General features: G+C 46.8%; 1 protein-coding gene across 2 annotated transcripts; it reads left to right on the forward strand.

Moving 5' to 3' along the window:
* The first annotated feature begins 5,926 nt into the window (after positions 1-5,926).
* Positions 5,927-17,570, forward strand: DSTN (destrin, actin depolymerizing factor). Of its 2 annotated transcripts, XM_064647872.1 has the most exons (4): positions 5,927-6,059; positions 14,375-14,682; positions 14,923-14,999; positions 16,247-17,570. In XM_064647872.1, the coding sequence occupies exons 1-4, from the start codon at positions 6,057-6,059 to the stop codon at positions 16,354-16,356; spliced, it is 498 nt and encodes a 165-aa protein (XP_064503942.1). In that variant the 5' UTR covers positions 5,927-6,056; the 3' UTR covers positions 16,357-17,570. The 2 variants fall into 2 exon arrangements, with proteins under 2 accessions (XP_064503942.1, XP_064503941.1); XM_064647871.1 differs by lacking the exon at positions 5,927-6,059 and having other exon boundaries at positions 14,357-14,682.
* Positions 17,571-20,204: the final 2,634 nt, after the last annotated feature.

Raw genomic sequence — 20,204 nt, forward strand, 5'->3', positions numbered from 1 at the left:
TAGACAGGTTCAGTAAGTGGCCGCAGTCCTGACAAACACAAACAGGCCTGCAGTTCCCAAGCCAGAACTGCCATCTTGCAGGAGCAACATACGTTCAAAAGGTTTCTTTGTTATTCTGATGCAGCTAAGTGCAAACTCTGTCTAAGAAAATCAAACTGCTACAACAACCTTCTGTCTAGGTCACAGTGTGAGAGGAATAGGGGTTAATTTAGTCAGGAAATAAAATAATTATTAATAGCATTGCAGATAGCAATTGCTAATGGCATCAGCAAACACCTCCTCACCTGGAACAAAGCCCATATAAGCCAAAAATGCTTATTCCCCTAGAAATTTCTGCAGCCATTGCATATTTGCTGTAGCAGCATTATCATCTTACAAGTGCAGAAAAGAGATGGCCTGAAGGTTAGGGTGTTACCCTGTAAGGGTAGCAAAGGCTTCATTGGACTTACCACAGATTTCCTGCCCGAGGCTGGGAGAGTTGTGCAGCCTCTCTCAGCTCAGCCCTCCTCATCTATAAAAGGGGCTGCAGCCCTGTCTCACAGCAAAAGCTCAGGAGCATAATCACAGTGAATGCTGCAAAGCTTTTAGGTAATGCAGCCAGAGATGCTGCCTAAAGCTTTACCCACTGGTTAAGACAAGTTCAAGGCCTCTGTGCTCAACATGAGCCTCCCTTCTCAGACTGACAGGGTTTAAGATCCAGTTCACATGTATGCAGGGAAAACATATAATTTTAAGTTTTGCACATTGCCTGTTTTGACAATTTAGGGGAGAGTTGAGCAGCAACGAGTCCTTAAGCTGATTCTGGGGCAGGATGCATTTCATTCTCACCATACAAAGTATTTCAGACAGGCCCTTTAGTGGCAACAAAATCAAAGGGAAAAAAAAAAGATAAATAAATAGATAAGTCAGGTAGGCGAATAGCTTGATGACATTCTTGCATACTTAAATTAACATAGAGCTGTTCCATTCCTGAGCTGCCTTCTTGTGCTATTTCCTCCTTTGTTCTTCTAGTGGAAAAAATGCCCCAGGGATGATGAAGCATTGGGCTACCTTCCCCATCACACTCAATCCAGAAAGGTTCTGATGAGAGCTGCTTTCTGATGAAAATTAACCCAGCAGCAAGCAGGGTCACATTTTGGTCCAGTTGTTCATAGCCTGCAGTTTTTACCATATGGAAATTAAAAGGATTGCAACCTGCAGCAATTGTGGAAGTTGACAGCAAATTAAAAGGAATATGAGTTCTGGCATTCATCTGTAGCAATTTAGGACAGCCTTTTCATTACTGTAAAAATAGCAAGTATTTATAAACAACACCTAGCTCTGATCTGCACTAAATCTCAAATTGCAATATAGAAAAGGCAGGAACAAAGTTAACGCTTCAAAACCAGATATCTATTGTAAAGGGGAAAAGCAGCTTGCCCAGTTTCACTCCATGGGCTAGGACAGAGCACTGGACCAGACACTGGGCTCTCAGTTCCTGCATGCTGTCTGCTGCACCTCACTGCCTCCTTAGAAAAGGAATGGAGCATCACAGCACTTTCTGGAAATCACCTTTAGGTTCTTCTTCTCTCCCAAAATTTCCCTTTAAATATGTACTCCAATGCACCTACTAAACTGAATGTTTTAGCAATGCACAGCGATAAGGCTCCTTGTGGCTTTGTTTCTGCCATTGAAATAGCTACGAATGTAAGGTTTACAGAAACTTTCCATTCCTGTCTAAAATTATCTTTGCTGATCCTTGTGACGCCAGAAGTATAGAACCAATATTCCATAAGTCATGTGAAAAAGGGACTACATTTCAAGCACACACAGCTAGTGTGGTTACAGTACCATCAATCAGCCATGACCAAAGCTCTGGGCTACCACCATGCCAGGCCTCACACAGGGGGACACCACCTGTTTCCTTTGCTGCATGAGACAGCACCTAGAGTCAGGGCCTGATCCTGCCATCTGGGTGCTTTGCAGTCATGCGGTGGTTGTCCAGCCTAAGAGAAGTCTCTGTGATCCCTGCTCGAACTGCAAGATCAGGGTAGAAATGTTTAAAAAACAGCAGGTGGATGCAGCCCGATGGGGAAAGCGGGGGGGGGGGGGGGGGGGGGGGGGGAGGGGCTTAAGAGGGAGACAACAGTAATTAGCATAAGTAGCGGCAGCCTCAGCTCACCAGCTGCTTTGCCGATTGTCTGCCTCCCTGATTTCAAACAGCAAAGAAGCAATTTGCCAAAGAACACAGTCAGTAGCTAAGACTGCCCCTTAGAACTATTAGGGAAAAACAAACGATTTCCATGGTACAAAAGCAAGGCTTGCAGGGCTGTCATGTAGGAGTTTGCCTAAGTAAGGTATGGAGCACGCAGCTCAAAACAGCCACCAAATACTTCAGAGCGAAAGGCTAAAAAAGGAAGGTTTTAGAGGAGGAAATGAGTCAGTAGCTTGGAGGACAGGAGGGGGAGTTCAAATAGCTGAGGCATATAAAGTAAGCAAGTAGTCACCCTCTCAAATGTGATTCTAGCAAATGCTAGTCAGTGAGGCAGATGTATTGATCTGGGGTTTCTGTTGATGCAGGGCCTCATACAAAAATGGAGTCTATGGGTGACTTTTTATATTGACCACGCTGGATTTTGAAGCGATCATTCACTGGACAGACACTTGTGAACTGCACTTTCACACCCGTGTTTCTGCCTGGAGCCAAAGCAGTCACCACCAGCTACAGGATTGCTGAAATTTCTCAGGGTCCCCTACGGCTAGGGGATGGATTTTTTTTGGGGTGGGGAGGGGGAAGTTTCAGGCTAATTGCAAATACCATTTACCTTAAAAAAGGGAGGAGAATTCATCTTTCAAGATTGGTTCATCCAAACATACAGCTTGAGCTTTCAGCCTAGCTTATTTATAGCACTAACACTAGGAAAAAAGGACAAAGCTTGTTCAGTGTTGAAAGGCAGAAGAGCTAGTAAAGAACCCCTTCCTCTCCACAATGCTGTAGCAATTCACAGTATTCATGTCTGTCTTTATAACAACCTTGTAGTGCACTGAAAGGTGAGGACAAAGGGGTAAGTCTCACTGCAGGAAGCCTTTAGCCTTGCTCACTCATACACCATAACAGCTGGCCATAACACGGGTGTGCAGCACACAGTAAGCAGTGGGAGGGTTACTGTCAGTGTGGCAATAAGCCACAAGGCACAACTTCCTCACCTCTGCTCAGGTCCCTATCCCATCAAAAGGGTGGGATGATGGAAAGGGACCTTGTAAATAGAATCAAAATTTCCTCCTGCCCTTCCCAAAACAGGAAGCTTCCCCTCATTTCAGGCACCAAGACAACAGCTATGCAGCAGCCGTGAGAGGACCCTGTTGCAAGCCCTCACTGAGGGAACTGCAGGGCCGCAAACAGGGGTGATGCTTAAGGTCACAGACATGTGAGGAGAGGTCTGTCAAATGAGGGAGCAGCACAGGGCTGGAAAACCAGACTCCCTTTCCCCTATGCAAACAGCAGCACAGGATTTACATGCAGCAGTGGTTCCCAAACCACGACATACATACTGCTAATCCCAAGCAGGCAGCTCTCGGTGCAGGGCTGGAGCTCCCAGTGCCAGTGCTGCTACAGCACGAGGAGTCTGTGAAGCCTATGCCAAGGCAGGCTGGTACCACCATAACCACAAACTTGTCTGTGTATCTTGGTGTACAGCTCCTGCCTCGAGCTTCCGCAAAGCACCACAGCCACTGTGTTTATGCCTCACTAGGCTATATGCTATTTTGTCTTTTGGGGAATGCAATCATTCAAAAAGCCATCATGGTTCTTGGTGAGTGCCCTTCCCAGAGCAAGCGCTTTTCTCATGAGACAGGAAAAGTGAGAGAGATTTCTCTTACTCTGCTGGTGAAGGAGTTCCTGTCCTCACTGAAGTTTCTTTAACCAGTTATATACCTTCTCAACCCACTGCAGGGTTTCCAAAAAGACCTCTTGAAACAGAGTGAGCCAACGGGCCAGTTCCAACTCATTTTCCCTTATAAGTATACAACATGAAACAGTCCCAGCCCTGTTCTCATGACTTTACATCATCTCTTCCCCTCCTCCCCAGGATGTCTCACTTCTGTAACCCTCTGTCATAGCGAAACTCATCTATGAAGAGCAAGCTTGGAACAGTAACAGAGAAATTACATCAATTAAGACTAAAAAGCACAGCTGCCCCAGGTCTCTGCTACATGCCACTGGAGATGGAGGTCAGCCATGGCACTGCCATATGGCACTGATCCCCACCGCCAAACAGAGCCTGCCTTGATTTCCTCTCCCCACCAGGACAGTCAGAGCAAGGAAGCAGGACCACAAGTTGTCCAGAGAAACATACTCTTAGGACTGAAGCTCTACCTATTACACAGGCATTATATCTGACTTATCTCAAAAGAAAAAATCAAACATGTCCCCGCTCAATTCTTGCCAATACTTCCAAAGTAAGTCAACATGTGGTTTCAAATGTAAGCATTCCAGGATTAAAAATATCAGAAAAGACGCTAAAGAAGAACTACCCCCTCAGTCCAATTCAAGTCCAAAGTCTTTGCTAGTTTCACCAATCTGCTGCAAATTCTCTTACAAAAGGAATCCCTGGTCAGACTAAGTCACCCAACACAAGATGCACTAATGCAATAGGACTGCTTTTTCAATACATGAATCTTCAGTATGGGGTCTTTCAGCAACTTCTATCTAATGTGAACAGGCTTAACAGCATCTACAAAGGGCATTTACTAGGGTAGGCTGCAAGGAGGGGAAAAAAAAAATCAAACCCCTTTAACTAGAACAGCAATATGGATGAAAATTGTAAGGTGTGTAAGCATGGCTCACACCTTTAGAATTAAAGCTTCATGCTAGTTGCCTCATACCCGAGCCCTGAAAACATGCCATTGAGTCTTGGTTTTGTTTTCTGCATACAAGTAGGCACAGACTTAACAAATAAGCTTGATGCTGGGGGTTTTTGCTTATCGATTCAAGCCGAGAACATCACTGTAGTCAGGATTCAGTAATAAAACCTAACTTTCTATATATTTTGTAACATCAGTAGGTGCCTGTATACTCTGTTTATGAGCAGCCTAAGCTTCACTGCCTGGAAACATTAAGGAATGAGTATTTTCGTCGCGGTCAGAGTGAGCAGGACTGCCATGAACACGGAACAGCAGCTTTTCCGAGCGCCCCGGTCTCCGTAGCAGCGTTTTCTCAGGATCAGCTTTGTCCCGAGGACAAAGCTGGTTGTTTCGGCCATCTGGATGAAGCCGACGCCGGGATCCGGGATTCGCGGGTGCCGGCGGGAAGCGCAAGGCTCCTGCTGCAGCAGCGCGAGCCAATCAGGAGTGCCTAACTGAGATCGCACCAAAGTAGGTAGTGAAAAACCCTCGAAGGAAAAAAAAAAAAAAAAGAGAAAGGAAAGTCCCACACTTCCGCCTCGCCGGCTCTTCCGCCCGCTCGGCTTTGGCCGTTTCTGCTGTGGCCGCCTAGCCCCGCGGGCTTCCCGCCTGCCCCACGGCCATCCCATGGACGCCTCCCGACCCCTCACGCCCATCTCAGTCCCTTTCAGCCCCGCTTTCAGCAGCCCAAATCCTCCTTACGCCCCGCTGACAGCCGCCCCCCATCCTTTCCCACGACTCCCTCAGCCCCCACTCTCCCCTCGGCACCTTCCCCGCCGCGCCGCACACCTTGGGGCAGGTAGCCCCGCCTCACCTCTTTAAGAGGGCGCCGCCATTGGTCGGCCGAAGCGTCAATCAGCCGGCAGCTCCCCTGTGATTGGGCAGTTCTGCCGGGTGGCAGGAGGGGGCCGTGTGTATGGGCTGCGGGCGCCCCCTCCCCGCCCGCGCGTGCGCGAGGGGCCAGGGCGTCGCCACGCGGGGCTCCCGCCATAGCAACCGCTTCCTCCTCCTCCGGGCACAGCGGCCGTGACGTCGGCAGCGCTTCCGCCCGGCTCGCGCCCTCGCCGCTTCCCTTTCTGCCGCCGGAGTCCGCGCCGCGCCCAGACACCCGAGAGGAGCCGCCGCCGCCGCACCGCGCTCCGCCGCCCACCCGCCCGCCGCGCCCAGCCGACGCCATGGTAGGGATCCGGGCGACGCCAGGGGGGCGTTAGGCTTCTCCCTCTCCCGCCTTCATCCTTGAGGGAAAGTGGGGAGGGGGGCGGCGGTACCGCCCGCCGCATCCTGGCTGGCGCCGCCACTGGGCACGGCGGCACGGCGGTATCTCGCCCCCCTCTTCTTCTCCTTTTTCCCCCCCCTCAGCCTCCCCCAATCCTTCCCGTTCGCCTTTGAACCTGAGGCGGCGAATCCGTTCTCCTCCCTTCCCCCTAGCCGCCCCCCCCCCCCCCATCCCACCATGAGGCGGCGGAAGGTTACTCTCCCCCCGTTGAGGCGATGGAACTGTCCTCCCTCCTTTTCCTCACCTCTCCTTGAGGTGGTGGTACGTTCCGTGCTGCACACAGGCACTGGGGCGGGCGCGTCCATTCCACCCTGTGACGGGGGGGGGGCGGGCGAGGCGGGAAGAGCCCGTGAGGGGGCGATGCGCGGCCCCTCCCCGCGCCGCAGGGCGCGGCCGGGGTGGGGAGAGGGGCATCGTCGCCCCCGCCCCTCCGCGCGAGAGGCTGCGTGGGAGGGGATCGCAACCTGGTAGAAAGGCACCGCGGGTGGGAGGCCCACTTTCCCCGGGGCCGGGGGCTGCCCTGCTCGGGAGGAAGCGCGGCCGCCGCCGCAGCCGCCCCGGCGCGGTCCCGGCGGGAGCCATCTTCCCACGGCCGAAGGGCTCGGGCCTGGCCTAGAAAACGGCGTCGGCTCCACAGGAAGCCGAGACGAGCACGGACCCTCCCAGGGCCAGCTGGGATCCTGCTCGCCGGCCCCGGCTGGAGCCGGCAGCGCTGGTAGCGGACAAAAGGGGGGAAGCGGAACCCGCGGAGGGAAGCGCTGATCGTAACAGAGTTTCGTAGCGGCCTCTCGAGGAAGCTTAAATTTTAAGATAGTTGCTGCAAGGACTTGGGTTTTTTGTTGTTTTTTTTTTTTGTTTTGCTCCTCCGCACAGTGCTGGAAACACTTTAACTAAGACATTACGCTGCAAACATAGAAACGTGTCAAGCATACACACTGACTTTCCTGTGTTTCCAGGCTTTCAAAAAACCAAAAGTGCCAAGGAACTCCTTGCATAAATGGAGCGGAATAGACCAAATGCCTTTTCGACTTCCTGGTGGCTCCCTCTCGGTTTGCTTTGCCTGTGCTCAAAGTTTGCATCCCTGTTTAACTGTGGGAGCTGTGACTGGCAAATTCGTCTGAATTACTAGCTCATGCAATTTTAATTCCTGTCCTGTTTTTGCTTGAGTCCAGCAACACACACTTTTGTGTTTTGACACACTTCTCTGGGTTTTTTGTCTTTATTAGAGGTGTTACATATTGAGGCCTTCTCATGGCATTTCTCATTAGTTTGAATGTGTGGTATATCCAGTAAATGAACTTTTAGTCCATACAGGGCTGGCAGACAGGATGTACTAGTAATCTCCCTGCTTCCTCTATCACCCAAATTGGAGCATCTGTGACTGGTCTGCAACGTAGAGCAGAGCTGATGGGAGTTGCAGCTGAAGTTGTTAAAAAATCTGACGAGACTTGCAGCTCTTGTTTAAAACAGGCTTGTCTCAGCAAGCCAGCTACCACCTCTGCAGTATGCAAACTGAGTTTAGTCTGACTACTTGGTGTGTCAGGCTTCATCTTGCTTTGGAAGTAGAGAATTCCCCAGTCAGTCAAAACTAGTATTTCTCACAGTGATCTTTTTGCAACAGGGTCTTGGTTGGTTTTTTTGAGATGCTGGAAATGAACTTGCTTATGGGCATTGTAGGCCTTCTGGCAAAATACAGTAATGTCAGCAGGAGGGCATCATTTAGTATAAAAAGAGCATTGGATTTTCAGCTTTTGTGTCTTGCCACAAGGTTCAGTTTCTTTGCTATTGGATTAAATGAGTCCATGGTCTTTGGAGGACCGTGCAAATTATTTTTCTTGGTTGTTAGTTAATACTATTCCCAAATCTGTGTAATTACAAGGTACATATGCCTCATGTACAAGATGACAGCCTCATGACAATTGGTAGTGTGGGTGTCTGGCATGTTCCTACTTGCCTTGCCAGAATTGCTGTCAAGGGGCTCCTGCTGGGTGCAAGGGCTGACCTAAGCGATCCCATGTAGGAGAGCCTGCAGGCAGCCAGGACTTGTGTGAAGCTGTTCGGAGCTTTCGCTTGCCTGGCTGTTCAGCATTCAGGCAGTGTTCTGGAAGGGTCCCTCATTTACAAGTATCTGTGGTGCCCAAAGCAGGCCTTCAAAGCCTGGTTTTGAGGGTAACTTTTAAGTTTTAGGTTGCTGTAGGTGCCTGGAGTATGAAAATTTTGGGGCTCATTATAGCTGATTTCTGTGCTGAATATGTTCTAAGAAGCTTTAATTTTCTGCAAGAGTCCTGTTGCATACCAACTTACACCTGCATTACCTTAAAACCTTGCGTTTCAACAGAGGAATGGATGCTACTCAAAACTTCTACCCTGCTACTGGCTGTTTTTCAGCAGTATTGCTGGGATTGCCTTTTGTGGGGATTGCTTTTTCTGCCTACCTTGATAATTAAACTGGGAGTGAACTTCATGGTAGCTCAGAGAAGGAGGTAATTTCCTCTTTGGCTGAAAGCTGAGGAAATGACCTCCAGGAATTCAAGGGATAGTTTTTTCTTATTTTTTAAATAATTTCTTTCTTTCTCATCTCTCCTTGTCGTTCACTGTTCTTGTTGTCGGGGGGGGGGGGGGGGGAAGAAAAGCTGAATAGAGTTCTGATTCCACCCCTCCTCCTGCCAAAAGAGACCAAATAATGCTAAATAAAAAACTTGAGTCTAGCTGGCAAGATCTGTCTACAAGTGATATGCAAATAACTCTGTAGTTCTTGCTGGTTTATGGTGTGCAAATATAGCCTGTTACACAACAGCAGTAAAAGGCAGTTAGTTATGTTTCCCATCATGCTTCACATCTGAATTGAAGCTTTGGACTTTCAGGCTGTCCCCTGTAAACAGAGGTGTCTATCTGTCCGGCTGTAGATAGCAGGGCATGTGGGCCTTGCAAGAAGTCAGGAAGTCACTGGTGTTCCAACACTGATCTTTGCTGATCTTTGGGATCAAGTTAAAGTCGTTGCACCTTTCCTACTCAGTACAGTGGGGGTGGTAGTATCCGATGTGTTTTCTTGAGTGCTCAAATAACAAAAGCAAAGCAGTATTTCAAATCCGTGGTTTTGACCACCTACATTTTCAGTTGGCTTGTTGGCCTTACGTGGCACCCTTTTCAGAGCCTGATTTGGCAAAATTGTCTTCCAGCCTGTTAGTGCAGCCAGGCTGTGACCTTCCCTTTCTGCTGGGTGCTCCCACAACTACGTTAGCTTAATTTGCCCTTCAAGGTCTCCATGCTGACGATGTCCCAGGGCATTATGTTGTGTGGCAGTGTAAGGGACAGCTTTGTGAAGGGTGCTGTCCTAGACCAGTTGGGTGGTAGTAGTTTAAATTGAAAGAGTATTTGTTGCAGAGATGTACTATGACACATGACTGAGTCTTATGGAAATGCCACATGGTTACACAAGCAGTTCTGGCAGTGGCAGAGAATTTCGAAGGTAGATAGGAAGGATAATATGCCAAGCATAGGGGAAGCAGTGTTTGCTGAAGAAACTAAGAACCAAATACATACAATAATGTGACTAGCAAACATGGGAGCATAGTGTCCTCAAATCTGCCCTTGCAATTAAACAAGACATACTTTAATAAAGGTCTTGGTGTCAAATTCTGGAAAAATTGATGATGCTTTTCCAAGAAACACCAGTTTCCACTTGAGTACCTGTGAGTAGTATCACCCTGGTGTATACAATGTGTGTGTGTGGTTTCCAGACAAAACAATGTTCTTTAAATGTCTCTGTAGATAATGCATGCACAGGCACCACTATGGAGAGCTCTTGGATTCTAATCACAGGAGAGAAACCCAACAGTGTAAAATGGTCAAGACTTAAAACCAAATCTCATCCTTCAAACTTGTCTTGAGGCAAACTAAGTCATTAGTTTAAAGTCTTCTTGGCTGTCTCACAGTTGAGGAGGAAACAAAGACTCTCCTTAGGTAAAATATTTTAAATATTCAAGGAAAATACTGGAGTGCACAGGATTTCCTAACAAAAGAGAAGGCAAATTTCAGTGTGTCAAAGTTGTGTTTCCATGCAGGCTTGCTACAAATCCAGTTTATAAGGTGTCTGGCATGTATCTCACTCCTGAAACAGCTTTCTGTATGTGGGGATTTTCCTGAGAAAGCTTTGGATTGTTCTTTGGTCTTCCCCAGTTAAGATTAAATTTCAGTTCAGGTACTTGGCAATGGAGGCAAAGTGTTGGAAGCTCTTAGTGAGGGCAGCTGCATATGGCTCTTGCAGTAGGAAGCATGCTAGACAGAAGGCTCACTCTTTGGGCTGCCCTGTGTAAGGAGGGCATTCTACTCTTGCAAGACTTCTGCAGTGCCTTGCACTTAAAGCAGGAACAGTGGCTTTGTGTAGGGAATAAGAGCCACTGTGTTACTCTAGCGCATGCTGACAAGGCATTTAATGCAATCATTACGTCATGTGCATACAGCAGTCCATATGAAAGTACAATGTGGATACTCATATAACTGCCCTGGAATGATATATGGAGAGCTCAGCCCGCAAGACACACCATGTTTGCAATAGTTGCACAGAGGTGCTGGGGAGAACTCATTTTTGCTCATTTCCTCAGAGAAACTCACTCTGTCTGCTCTTGCCTGAATATCTATCTCCCTCAATATGCTGTACTGGCATCATTTTCCCATCTGGTAATTACGTGACTTGCCTGCTTGCTGCTACCTTATTTCAGTGAGGTTAAAAGGCCCTGCAGTTAAGGTTCAGTCCCCTACAACAAAATATCACCAGCTGATTCATGGTTATGTATCTCACAAGTACCAGTCCAGAGCTGGAACTGCTTTTATACTGGAAAAGGAACAGAACCAGACTAACTACTGTAGCTCTGCAGTGTTCAAGCCAGAATGCACAAAATAATAATGAATGTGCTGTATTGCATCCTCTAAGCAGAGTGGTATCTGGCCAAAGAGAGAAAATCCAGACCAACAAATAAATGTTTACTCTGTCGTTACTGGTGGGGAGGAGGCTTCTCACCCGCTCTTCTTCTGGACAAGACACCAGAGATGAGGTTAAAATGTTTATTGAGGACATATACTTAAAATATAGCATTTCTCGTTCCAGTGCTCTTAACAGTCATCCTGTTGATGTTCTATGCAGAGTGGTTTCAACCGCCTTACAGCAGAAGCTGTCTAGGGTTTGGGGTTTTTTACTTTTTAAGTATGTTTGTGAAGCCAGCCGAGGCTGGTACAAGCCCAGAGTTGAAGAGGGAGTCCTACAGTTGCAATAGTAGATCCTCTTTTTGGAAGTAATTAGTTCATTACACTGGGAATTTATGGGTGACACACTACTGCTGTGACACAGCTATAGGCTTTTCTGAGATGGAACAAATCTGCATTGTCCCTAGCAACATAATGGCTGCTAATGTCAGCCTGTGTGATGAATCCAGGGGTTGTACAGCAGCTGCAAAAAAATAGTAGCACCAGCTACTAACAGCCTTTTGCTTTGAAAAGCTAATAGATCCAGTTCTCACTATTGCCCCTTCAGCTTCTGGTCTGTCCCAGTTATAAACTGCAATTTAACACTGAATTCTGAGTTTCCAGGCTAAATACTCAACATTTTTGGAATCTGAACTGACTGGCCAGCAGCGCTCAGTTTCTTTTTAAGGTAATAACTTGTCTCCCTGCTTGGAGACATGTTTCTGGCTGTGTAGTAGTACAAGCATATGTGCTTGACTGGACACTTTGCATCAACCTGCAGCTCTATTGCTGTTGCTTCTTGCTCTCTGCTGAGCATTAACCTTTTCTTTCAAAGTTAACATGAATTGGTGCAGGGGAATTAGTTATTGTGATGTTGGAGCAAAGATCAAGAATGGACAAAGGTGGAGGTAAGTGACAGGGCTGTTAAGTGATTAATTGCCTTGTTCCCATGCTAGTTCAGGCTTTCTGTGCATTTTCTATGACTGAAAGTCAGGTCTTAACACCTGTTGTCAGCTACTGAGGTGCCATTGCAAACTTCAGGGAGGAAAATGGTTTTCAAGTTCCCTGTGGATTGGTCCCTAGTGAATGATACAATAGCTCTAGTTGCTGCACTCTTTGCTTTATTAAGGCAACTTTGTATTAATTAGAGTCTTCCCAAAGAGGCTCTTGCCTACACCAAACACAGGGACAAGGAAGGGAAAGACCTTCATGCTTCATTACCTCCCAGTCACACTCTGACAAAGTGCAGTCTCTCTATATGATTGAGGTGACATAGGAATGAGTCACTTTGAGTTGATGTTTGTACTTTTGCTCAAGTTTATCCTGGAATAGGCTTTCTCTGCTTACTTTCCTCGCCTTATTGGTGATATGCAAAAGGATGGCTGCCTGCCAGGGAGCTGAGGCGCAGTGAGTGACTTGCTGTTCTCCTGTCCCAAAGTAAGTGCAAGGAATTCTGGATAGGTTACCCCTAGTAGACAGGCCATGCATTATAAATCCTGAGGGATGTCCCCTTGTATTTGGGTAAACCTCAAAAGAGCACTGTTCTCATACTACAGAAAAGCTTCTCTCTCAGATACGCTGCTGGGTGAGGTTTTCTGTGACCAGCAGTTGGGAGATGTAGATACCAAACTCCATGGTAATAGATTCTGCTAGCTGTGCCACCTCTCCTCACTGGGTTACCAATGCTATGCCAGCCACTCAAAGTTACAGAAGGAGACATGTTGGTAGAAAGAGGAGAATCTGGGCTCATCTGAGGTCCTCCATGGTAGTCATTGGTCAAGGCTTAAAAAAAACCACACACATTAAGTCATTGTCCAATCTATAACCATCTTTTAAGGACAGCCTGTATGAAAGCTAGCACTGAGCAGTTCCCCTGCACCTCTATCTCTTTGGTTTTGCAGCTGAACTCTGTTGTTTCTCTAAGACACAAAATAAATCTGTTGAGCTTACATTTTGGGCCTGAAGGTAAGGAAAAACAAAATGAACAACAACCTTTAGCCTTTTTCAGTTGGTGGATCTCAGATGGTGCTGTACCTGACTGTTAGTACTGCTGACGGTGCTCATAGCAGTGACGTGTGGCAGTTTACAGAGAGGGAGGAAGGCAATTTTCCATCTGAGATATGAATTGTCATATCTGAGGATAACGTCATTTGAATTTGAAGACCAAAGACCAGTGAGGGAGGAAGCAGTATTTTAAAGGAATCTCACTGTTCACACTGCATACAACATTTTGAACAGATTGTTGAGTATCGGACAGCCTTCAGTTTGGTCTTTACTGCTCTGGCCATGACGTCCTTCCATCAGCATCAGCTAGCTTCCCATACTTGCAGTATTTGCTATTGCACAGCTTCTTTTAAGCTCTCCAGCTTTGCTGTACTCTGAGAACAACACTCAGATGCAAATGCTTCTACCCTGCCACAATTTTTTCCTGTCTTATTCCCAAAAAAGGAGCAGGCTGAAAATGCAGCTCATCCTGTTGTCGTTCTTGCTAGGTCTTGTCCTCTTTATTTTGTGCAGCTGCCTTTAACATTAGATTGATAATGCTGCATGTGCACCTCCTATTACAGCAAACACAGGGGATACCATACCACTAACTACAATTTCCCATCAGACTTCAAGGGGGGGGAAGTTGAGAAGGCAGGCAGCTGGCTTTAAAAACTGATGGAGGAGCTTGCAGTTTCTCCCTTTAAAATCCTGAATTCAGAGCAACTTCTGAAAGTTGGTTTGTTCAGCTAAAAACTGTACCACTGCAGTCCCAGTACCCCACTACATCTCTCTTGATCTCTAAACTAAGTCCACATGACACGTGTGGAATTTGGCCAGTTTTACCTCTGTTCCTAAAGCTGCTAGCAAGCATGCTAGAAATGGCTAGGAAATTTTGAATAGCAGATCCTTGTGGGCTTGATTGTCTAGCCAGCCTGAAATGGGTAACAAAATTAAGCTTCTGTAATCTTGGAGAACAAGGAGTGGACATGTGTGTAAAACTCCCCCAAAACAATGTTCTAATGTAAGTAGGATTGTGCCTTCTTTGGAATAGTTTTCGTTTGGCAGCTGGCTGTGGTCAGCAGCAGACTCCAGATTCTTTACTTGGCTTTGGAAAAGAAGGTCTGCAGCCTTTTCTGAGGAAACTCTTGGGCCACTAGTGACTATTGTTAGTATCTATTGTCTTCTAGCCTTGTGTTTAAGGCAGTGCAGTAATGGAGTTGCAAAAATTTGCCGTGGTAGCCCTAACGGTCTTTGCTCATGTCTTTGCAGGCATCTGGAGTACAAGTTGCCGATGAGGTATGCCGTATTTTTTATGACATGAAAGTGCGGAAGTGCTCTACACCTGAGGAAATTAAGAAGAGGAAGAAGGCTGTCATCTTCTGCCTCAGTCCAGACAAAAAGTGCATTATTGTGGAAGAAGGCAAAGAGATTCTGGTGGGAGATGTCGGTGTGACAGTTACCGACCCTTTCAAGCACTTTGTGCAGATGCTTCCTGAGAAGGATTGCCGTTATGCCTTGTATGATGCAAGCTTCGAGACCAAGGAATCCAAAAAAGAAGAGCTGATGTTTTTCTTGTGGTAAGCCATCTTCCCAACTGACTCATTCCTAACATGCAGTCCAAGCACTGTGGGTGAGGTCTCTGAGTGTTTGTATTGTCCAGGCTGGCAAGATGGTAGGCTTAAAGTGAGTCGGGCAGCCTGATGCCTGTATTCTGAGCTGTGAGACATTTCACTTGTTCATAGTGGGAAGGATACTGCTGCTGGCTGTGCTGAATAATCCGTGTCAGTAATTGCACTCTCTTTGGCATATCCCACTAGGGCACCAGAACAAGCACCTCTCAAAAGTAAGATGATCTACGCCAGCTCCAAGGATGCAATCAAAAAGAAGTTTCAAGGTATGTAATACAGCTAATGCTCCTAGCTCTGCCCTGCCTCTAGGATACTTACACAGGAAGGCTTAACCATTGGCTAATTGGTTTGGGGCTTGGGTGTTGTTTTATTTTGTTTTTTTGAGAAACTAGTGAGAGGTGAAATGTCACGTGACAGAGCTAAAATGAGGTCTAGCTAAAATTTATACTGTCTGACTAAATTTTGGAGGTACTAGAACTGTGCTCAGAGCAAGAGCAGGTTTTGCAATGTGTGACACTGTGGCTGCACAGTACAGAGCAGCACATCTGTACCATACTAGAAAGCATTAGATTCATAACTCAAAGCTGGATTTTGTGCAGAGTTGCCTCAGTGGCAGAGGACTTTCAAGCCTGTGTCTGTTGAAATGTCATAAATTTACTGCGCTGTAGTAACAGTATTTAAGAATTCACTTGATTCAGAGATGCAGTTGTGATTACTCATTCCTAAAGGCATTGCATCTCCAAGTGGAGAAGCGAAGTTCTGTTCAGCCTGTCAGGCACCATTAACCAAGGAGTAAACACCTTGCAGCGTTCAGAAATTTCATGCTAAGTCAGTCTGGCTTATAGCCAGGTAGCACTGTCCCCTGTTAAGTTCCTCGTGCTGCACTGGGCCAAAATCTTGCAGTGTGCAAGACTGACAAGATCACTGGGCAGCAGTGCCGCCTTCACAGGACAGTGTGCCCCAGGGATTGGAAGTGCCCAGGGAGACTGTTGTGTGCTGCACATGTGGAAGTTGAAAAAAAAAGAAATCCTGAAAAAATTCTGCCTTTCACCACTGAAGACAGGCATGGTTTGGGATCCCCACCCTTCAAAAAGAAAAAAACACTGTTGATTCCTTAGACTGGCTTTCTAGATGCTTTCACCCTCTTCTGCAGAGCCAGCAGGAGCTGAGGTGGCCATCTCCATGTGCTTGCATGTATCCCCCTCCCCAGCTGTACCCAGGGCAGCTCAAGACATGAGGGATTCAGTTGTAAGAGCCTGCGATGAAAGGCCAACAGACTGAGCTCTGATCTAGTGACAAATTTCTCCCTACATGTCCCTGCATTGACATGTGGTGTGTAGCCAGATGTCTCTGGTGACATATCAGGGAAAAAAAAGATTTCCTAAGCTAAGGCAGGACTTGTGTGTTTGAGTGACTGGATTTCTTCTTCTAATATTACTACCAAGTATGTTTCTTTAATTGATTATCAGCATGTTGACATACTGCATTACTGAGTGTTTTGCCTCTTTTTTAGGCATAAAGCATGAATGTCAAGCAAATGGGCCAGAGGACCTCAACCGAGCTTGCATTGCTGAGAAGCTAGGAGGCTCCCTAGTCGTAGCTTTTGAAGGAAGTCCTGTGTAGATGTCATACAGTGCCACAACTCTACAAGCATTCCATGTTTTAATATATCAGTTATATAAAGCAAACATTCTAGGCAAGGGTTTCACTAACAGTAGGGAAGCTGTCTTGTAGAATAAAGTAGATTTTGGAGATGTAGCTTGTATGTACAAATGACCCTAAATAAATCAAATCTAAGGATTTATCTTGGTGTATTAATATTTGCATTGGTTGTCCAGCCCAATACTGTCCTCAATGGATTAACACTAAAGATCTCAAAAAATTTGAGCAGTGGATCATAAAAGGGGGGGAGGTGAGAACAATCTGGTTCTTGTTCTTGCTTTTCTAAATTGTAACGAGCAAAATTCAGTCAGTCATTTTGAGGCTACTGGCCAAATTGCCAAATTCAAAAGCTTTTCCCCTGTAACCATTTAAGACAAAACTTAAAACCTGTAGTTAAACTTAGGCTAAAGCAACCTTTTGGTACCAAACTGGGTTAAACTCTTAGTGCTTGCAGTTGCAGAGCTGTACTAAAAAAGCCTAATTCTGAAGTTAGAGATAAAACAGACACGCTTTTCTGGAGAAATAGTCTTAATCCCCTCCCTTGTAAACTCCTGGTGCAGTAATAATATTTAAAGGTTCACTTGTTCTATAGGTTCAATTTCCTTGTTATGAAGTGTCTTGAGGTCTCTTTCAGCCTGAGTGATTCTATAAAAATTGCTTTTTCTGTTGACATAGTTTAATTTAGAACTACCTTACTGTCTCTAATACACACCTACTAGTGGATCAGATGCTTCTGAGGCTTTTATAAATGCAGATTCTTATATCAGAGCTTTTCAGTTATCGGTAATAAAATGAGAAGGAACCACAACTTGAAAAGTGGTATTTTCAGCCCCAGTCTTTGGTCACTTGGTCCATTTGTCCATAATTACCATTGATTTAACTTAGTAGAATGAATCAGCCTGACTAATATGGCTTGATCTGGGCTTTTTGTCTGTTAGCTTCTTTAATTCTGTAGAAATGCATGGAAATATCACCTGCTAGAAAGTTTGACCTGAAATGCCTTTTGTATGGGGGGTAGAGAACATTCCTGTGCCAGCTACAGAGATCTTGAAAGCTTCCATGTTTCACCAGTGGTTGATTAAAGCTGTTTCCTTTGTGTAATGTGTACATGGGAGTTGCATAGAGTTTTCTTGTATGTCTGTAGAGAAAAAGAAAAAAAAAACAACAAAACAAAACCGTTAGCCTCCAGTGCGTTACTGTGATGTTCTGTGTATGCCAAATTCAACTAGCCTTAAATAAATGGGCTTCCCCTCCCCTGGGTCAGTGACTGATTCCTCTCCAGCCTCCAGATTAGCCTTCCTGCAGCAGGGCTGGCACCGTGGCTGGGCACACCAGTGCCCTGCGTGAGCTGTGTGCTCAGGGAGCTGCTCTGCCTTCTGCATCTACTGTCTGCCCTGTGCTGCTCTCAGGGGAGCAAGACTGGGGGAGAGACAGGCTGGAAGGAAGAGCTGGTGGAGCTGGGGGGATAGGATGTTCGTCTCTGCAGTGTGCTCCCCTCCTTGTCCCTGCACCCCTCTCACCATGACTGCCTGCCTGCTGCAGGCTCTGGCTCCTGAATAGCACCTGCTCTCTGCGTTCTAGGCTTCGTATGCAAATGTCCATGGGTTGGGCAGCTTCCTGGGAAACATCTCCCTGTTTGCAGTCTGAGCAGCAGAAACCCAGCCACGTGACAGTTATCCTGTGCAGCTTTCCCTGTGAGGACTGAGGGAGCTTTCTCTAGCCAGCCCCATGAAGCTCAGGCAGTTACAGGCTGTCCCTTCCTCTGCAAGCTGTTCCCAGCTGTGCAGGGACAGAAAACAGACTGTCCCTGCAGCTCCTTGGCAGAGCAGTGCCAGCGCTGTGCTGCTGTATCTGCAGGGCTGGGGAAATAATGGTCCATTGCTAACTCAGCATGTGCCCTCTCTGGCCATGCTGCATGGTTAAAACCTTTCATTAAGCAGGCATTGACTGCTTGCTCTAACTTGGCACCCATGTGGGTCACACGGTTTGGGAGCAAAAGGTTTTCTGATAAAAAGGGATCCACTGGAGTGAAGCTTTCTGATTTTGAGCAAAGCAAACTGTCTTGGTTTCTGCTGGAGCTTTTAGCTTCTTTTCAGTCAACTGGGAGCTTGCCCAAGGGGGTAATTGTCCTCATAAACAGCTCTTCCTTGCCTAGGTGTCTGCAGTACTGGTCTTTGTCCAAAGTCCAGGTTGAGATAAGGAAATAAGTATGACACACGGGGATCAGTGCTGCCTGACAAACAAAGGCAGCTCCTAGCCAAGATCCAGTTGATAGCTAGTGCCTCCATACTACAGGCATCTTTGAAGGGATGTCTAGCCCAGGTGATGTTGTGGTGGACTTCTGCCTGGGATTTCGTTCCCTGGTTAAAAAATGGAGCGGGAGATGCTGCAATAGAGGAAGGGTGTCAGACCTGTAAGGTAGGAGACTGTTTCCCACAGCATGAAAGCCCTCAGTTCTGGGACTAAGGCACTTTGAACCCAAGTCCCTGATCTAAGTGATAAGAGGTCTGAGGTGGCACTTTGGGCTTTGGCTAGATATGCTGTCACAGTTTAGGCCGATTTAAGTCTTTGGCTGCTTTTAGGACCTTCACAGCTACTCCTGAAATTACAGTCTGGCCTCTCTGGAAGAGTACTCCTGCACTCCAGGGCTGGGAGTAACTCAGCCATCAGAGCTTCAGGCTTGTCCACACTGGAGGTTGTGGACCAAATTTCACCCCCTCTCAAAGTTGGTTGTCCTTCTGCTTTTGTAGGGGATGGAAAGCACAGGAAGGTGTTTACTCTTGTGACTTTTTAAGATTTCTCCCAATCACCCAGACCTGAAAAGGCGAGGCAAGACAATATGAGGAACTTTTTCTATAACTTGGCTGGTTGCTGAGGAGAGAAATTACTTTCTAACAGGGGTACATGAAGAAAAACGTGAAGAGGTTCAGGTGATGAAGACAGCTCAGAGCCATACAAGTTCAGCAGGACATGCCCATGTAGTGCAGCTTGGCTGCAGCAAGGGTAGAGCAGCTGGAACTATCTTGAAGTCCACATGCAGGATATGGTTTCCCAAAAGCCACTTCTGTCCATTACACCTGGGAGAAAATGGGAAAGGAAGATTCAGACTGATAATTCAGGCCTAAGTGTGAACAGCAGGCAGTGTAAATGCAATTTAGCTGTTCCAACAAAAGGTTGAGTGTCTTAAGCCTTGATAAGCCCAGGTACCCAGGCTGAAAGGTAACTCTGGGCATGGCTGAATCAGCAGAAGAATCCAGTGTTCCTATCCAAAGTCACTCCACCTGGGCAATTTCTTGATTTTTATTAATAAAGGTTCCTGCCTGTGGTGCTGGGGCTGCTGATCATACCAGCTGTGAGTAACAGGCTGACGAGTAACAAGCTTGGGTGGCCTGGAGGAAAGGAGATAACCCTCCGCATGTTGCCCAATGGGGTGGGCACATGGCAAAATCCCACCAGCTGCAGGGAGATTGGGGACTGGCCAGTCCTCAGCCCTGCACAGTCTTGGGCAAGGCTTGGGGTTCTCCTAGCCACTCAGGATGTCCTTCCCCTTCAACCAAGGTGCTGAGGGAAGAAAAAAATCCCAACAGTACAACTCCAGGTAAAAAAATCTGCTTAACATCTTTCCCCAGAGAGACTTGTTTTTTATATCTTTGCTTAATGAGACCATTCCCTCTCTTTATTCCTAAAACAGCCAACTCAGCAGTGTGTCCCAGAAGGGCATCATATGCCCCTGTGCCAGGCACACTGAATCTGCTCTTGTGAGCTTCTGGAGCCCCACCAGAGGCAACCTACTCCAAAGGGTGTTTGGA

The sequence above is a fragment of the Pseudopipra pipra genome, chromosome 3 (assembly GCF_036250125.1).
Source record: "Pseudopipra pipra isolate bDixPip1 chromosome 3, bDixPip1.hap1, whole genome shotgun sequence".
NCBI classification, from domain to species: domain Eukaryota; kingdom Metazoa; phylum Chordata; class Aves; order Passeriformes; family Pipridae; genus Pseudopipra; species Pseudopipra pipra.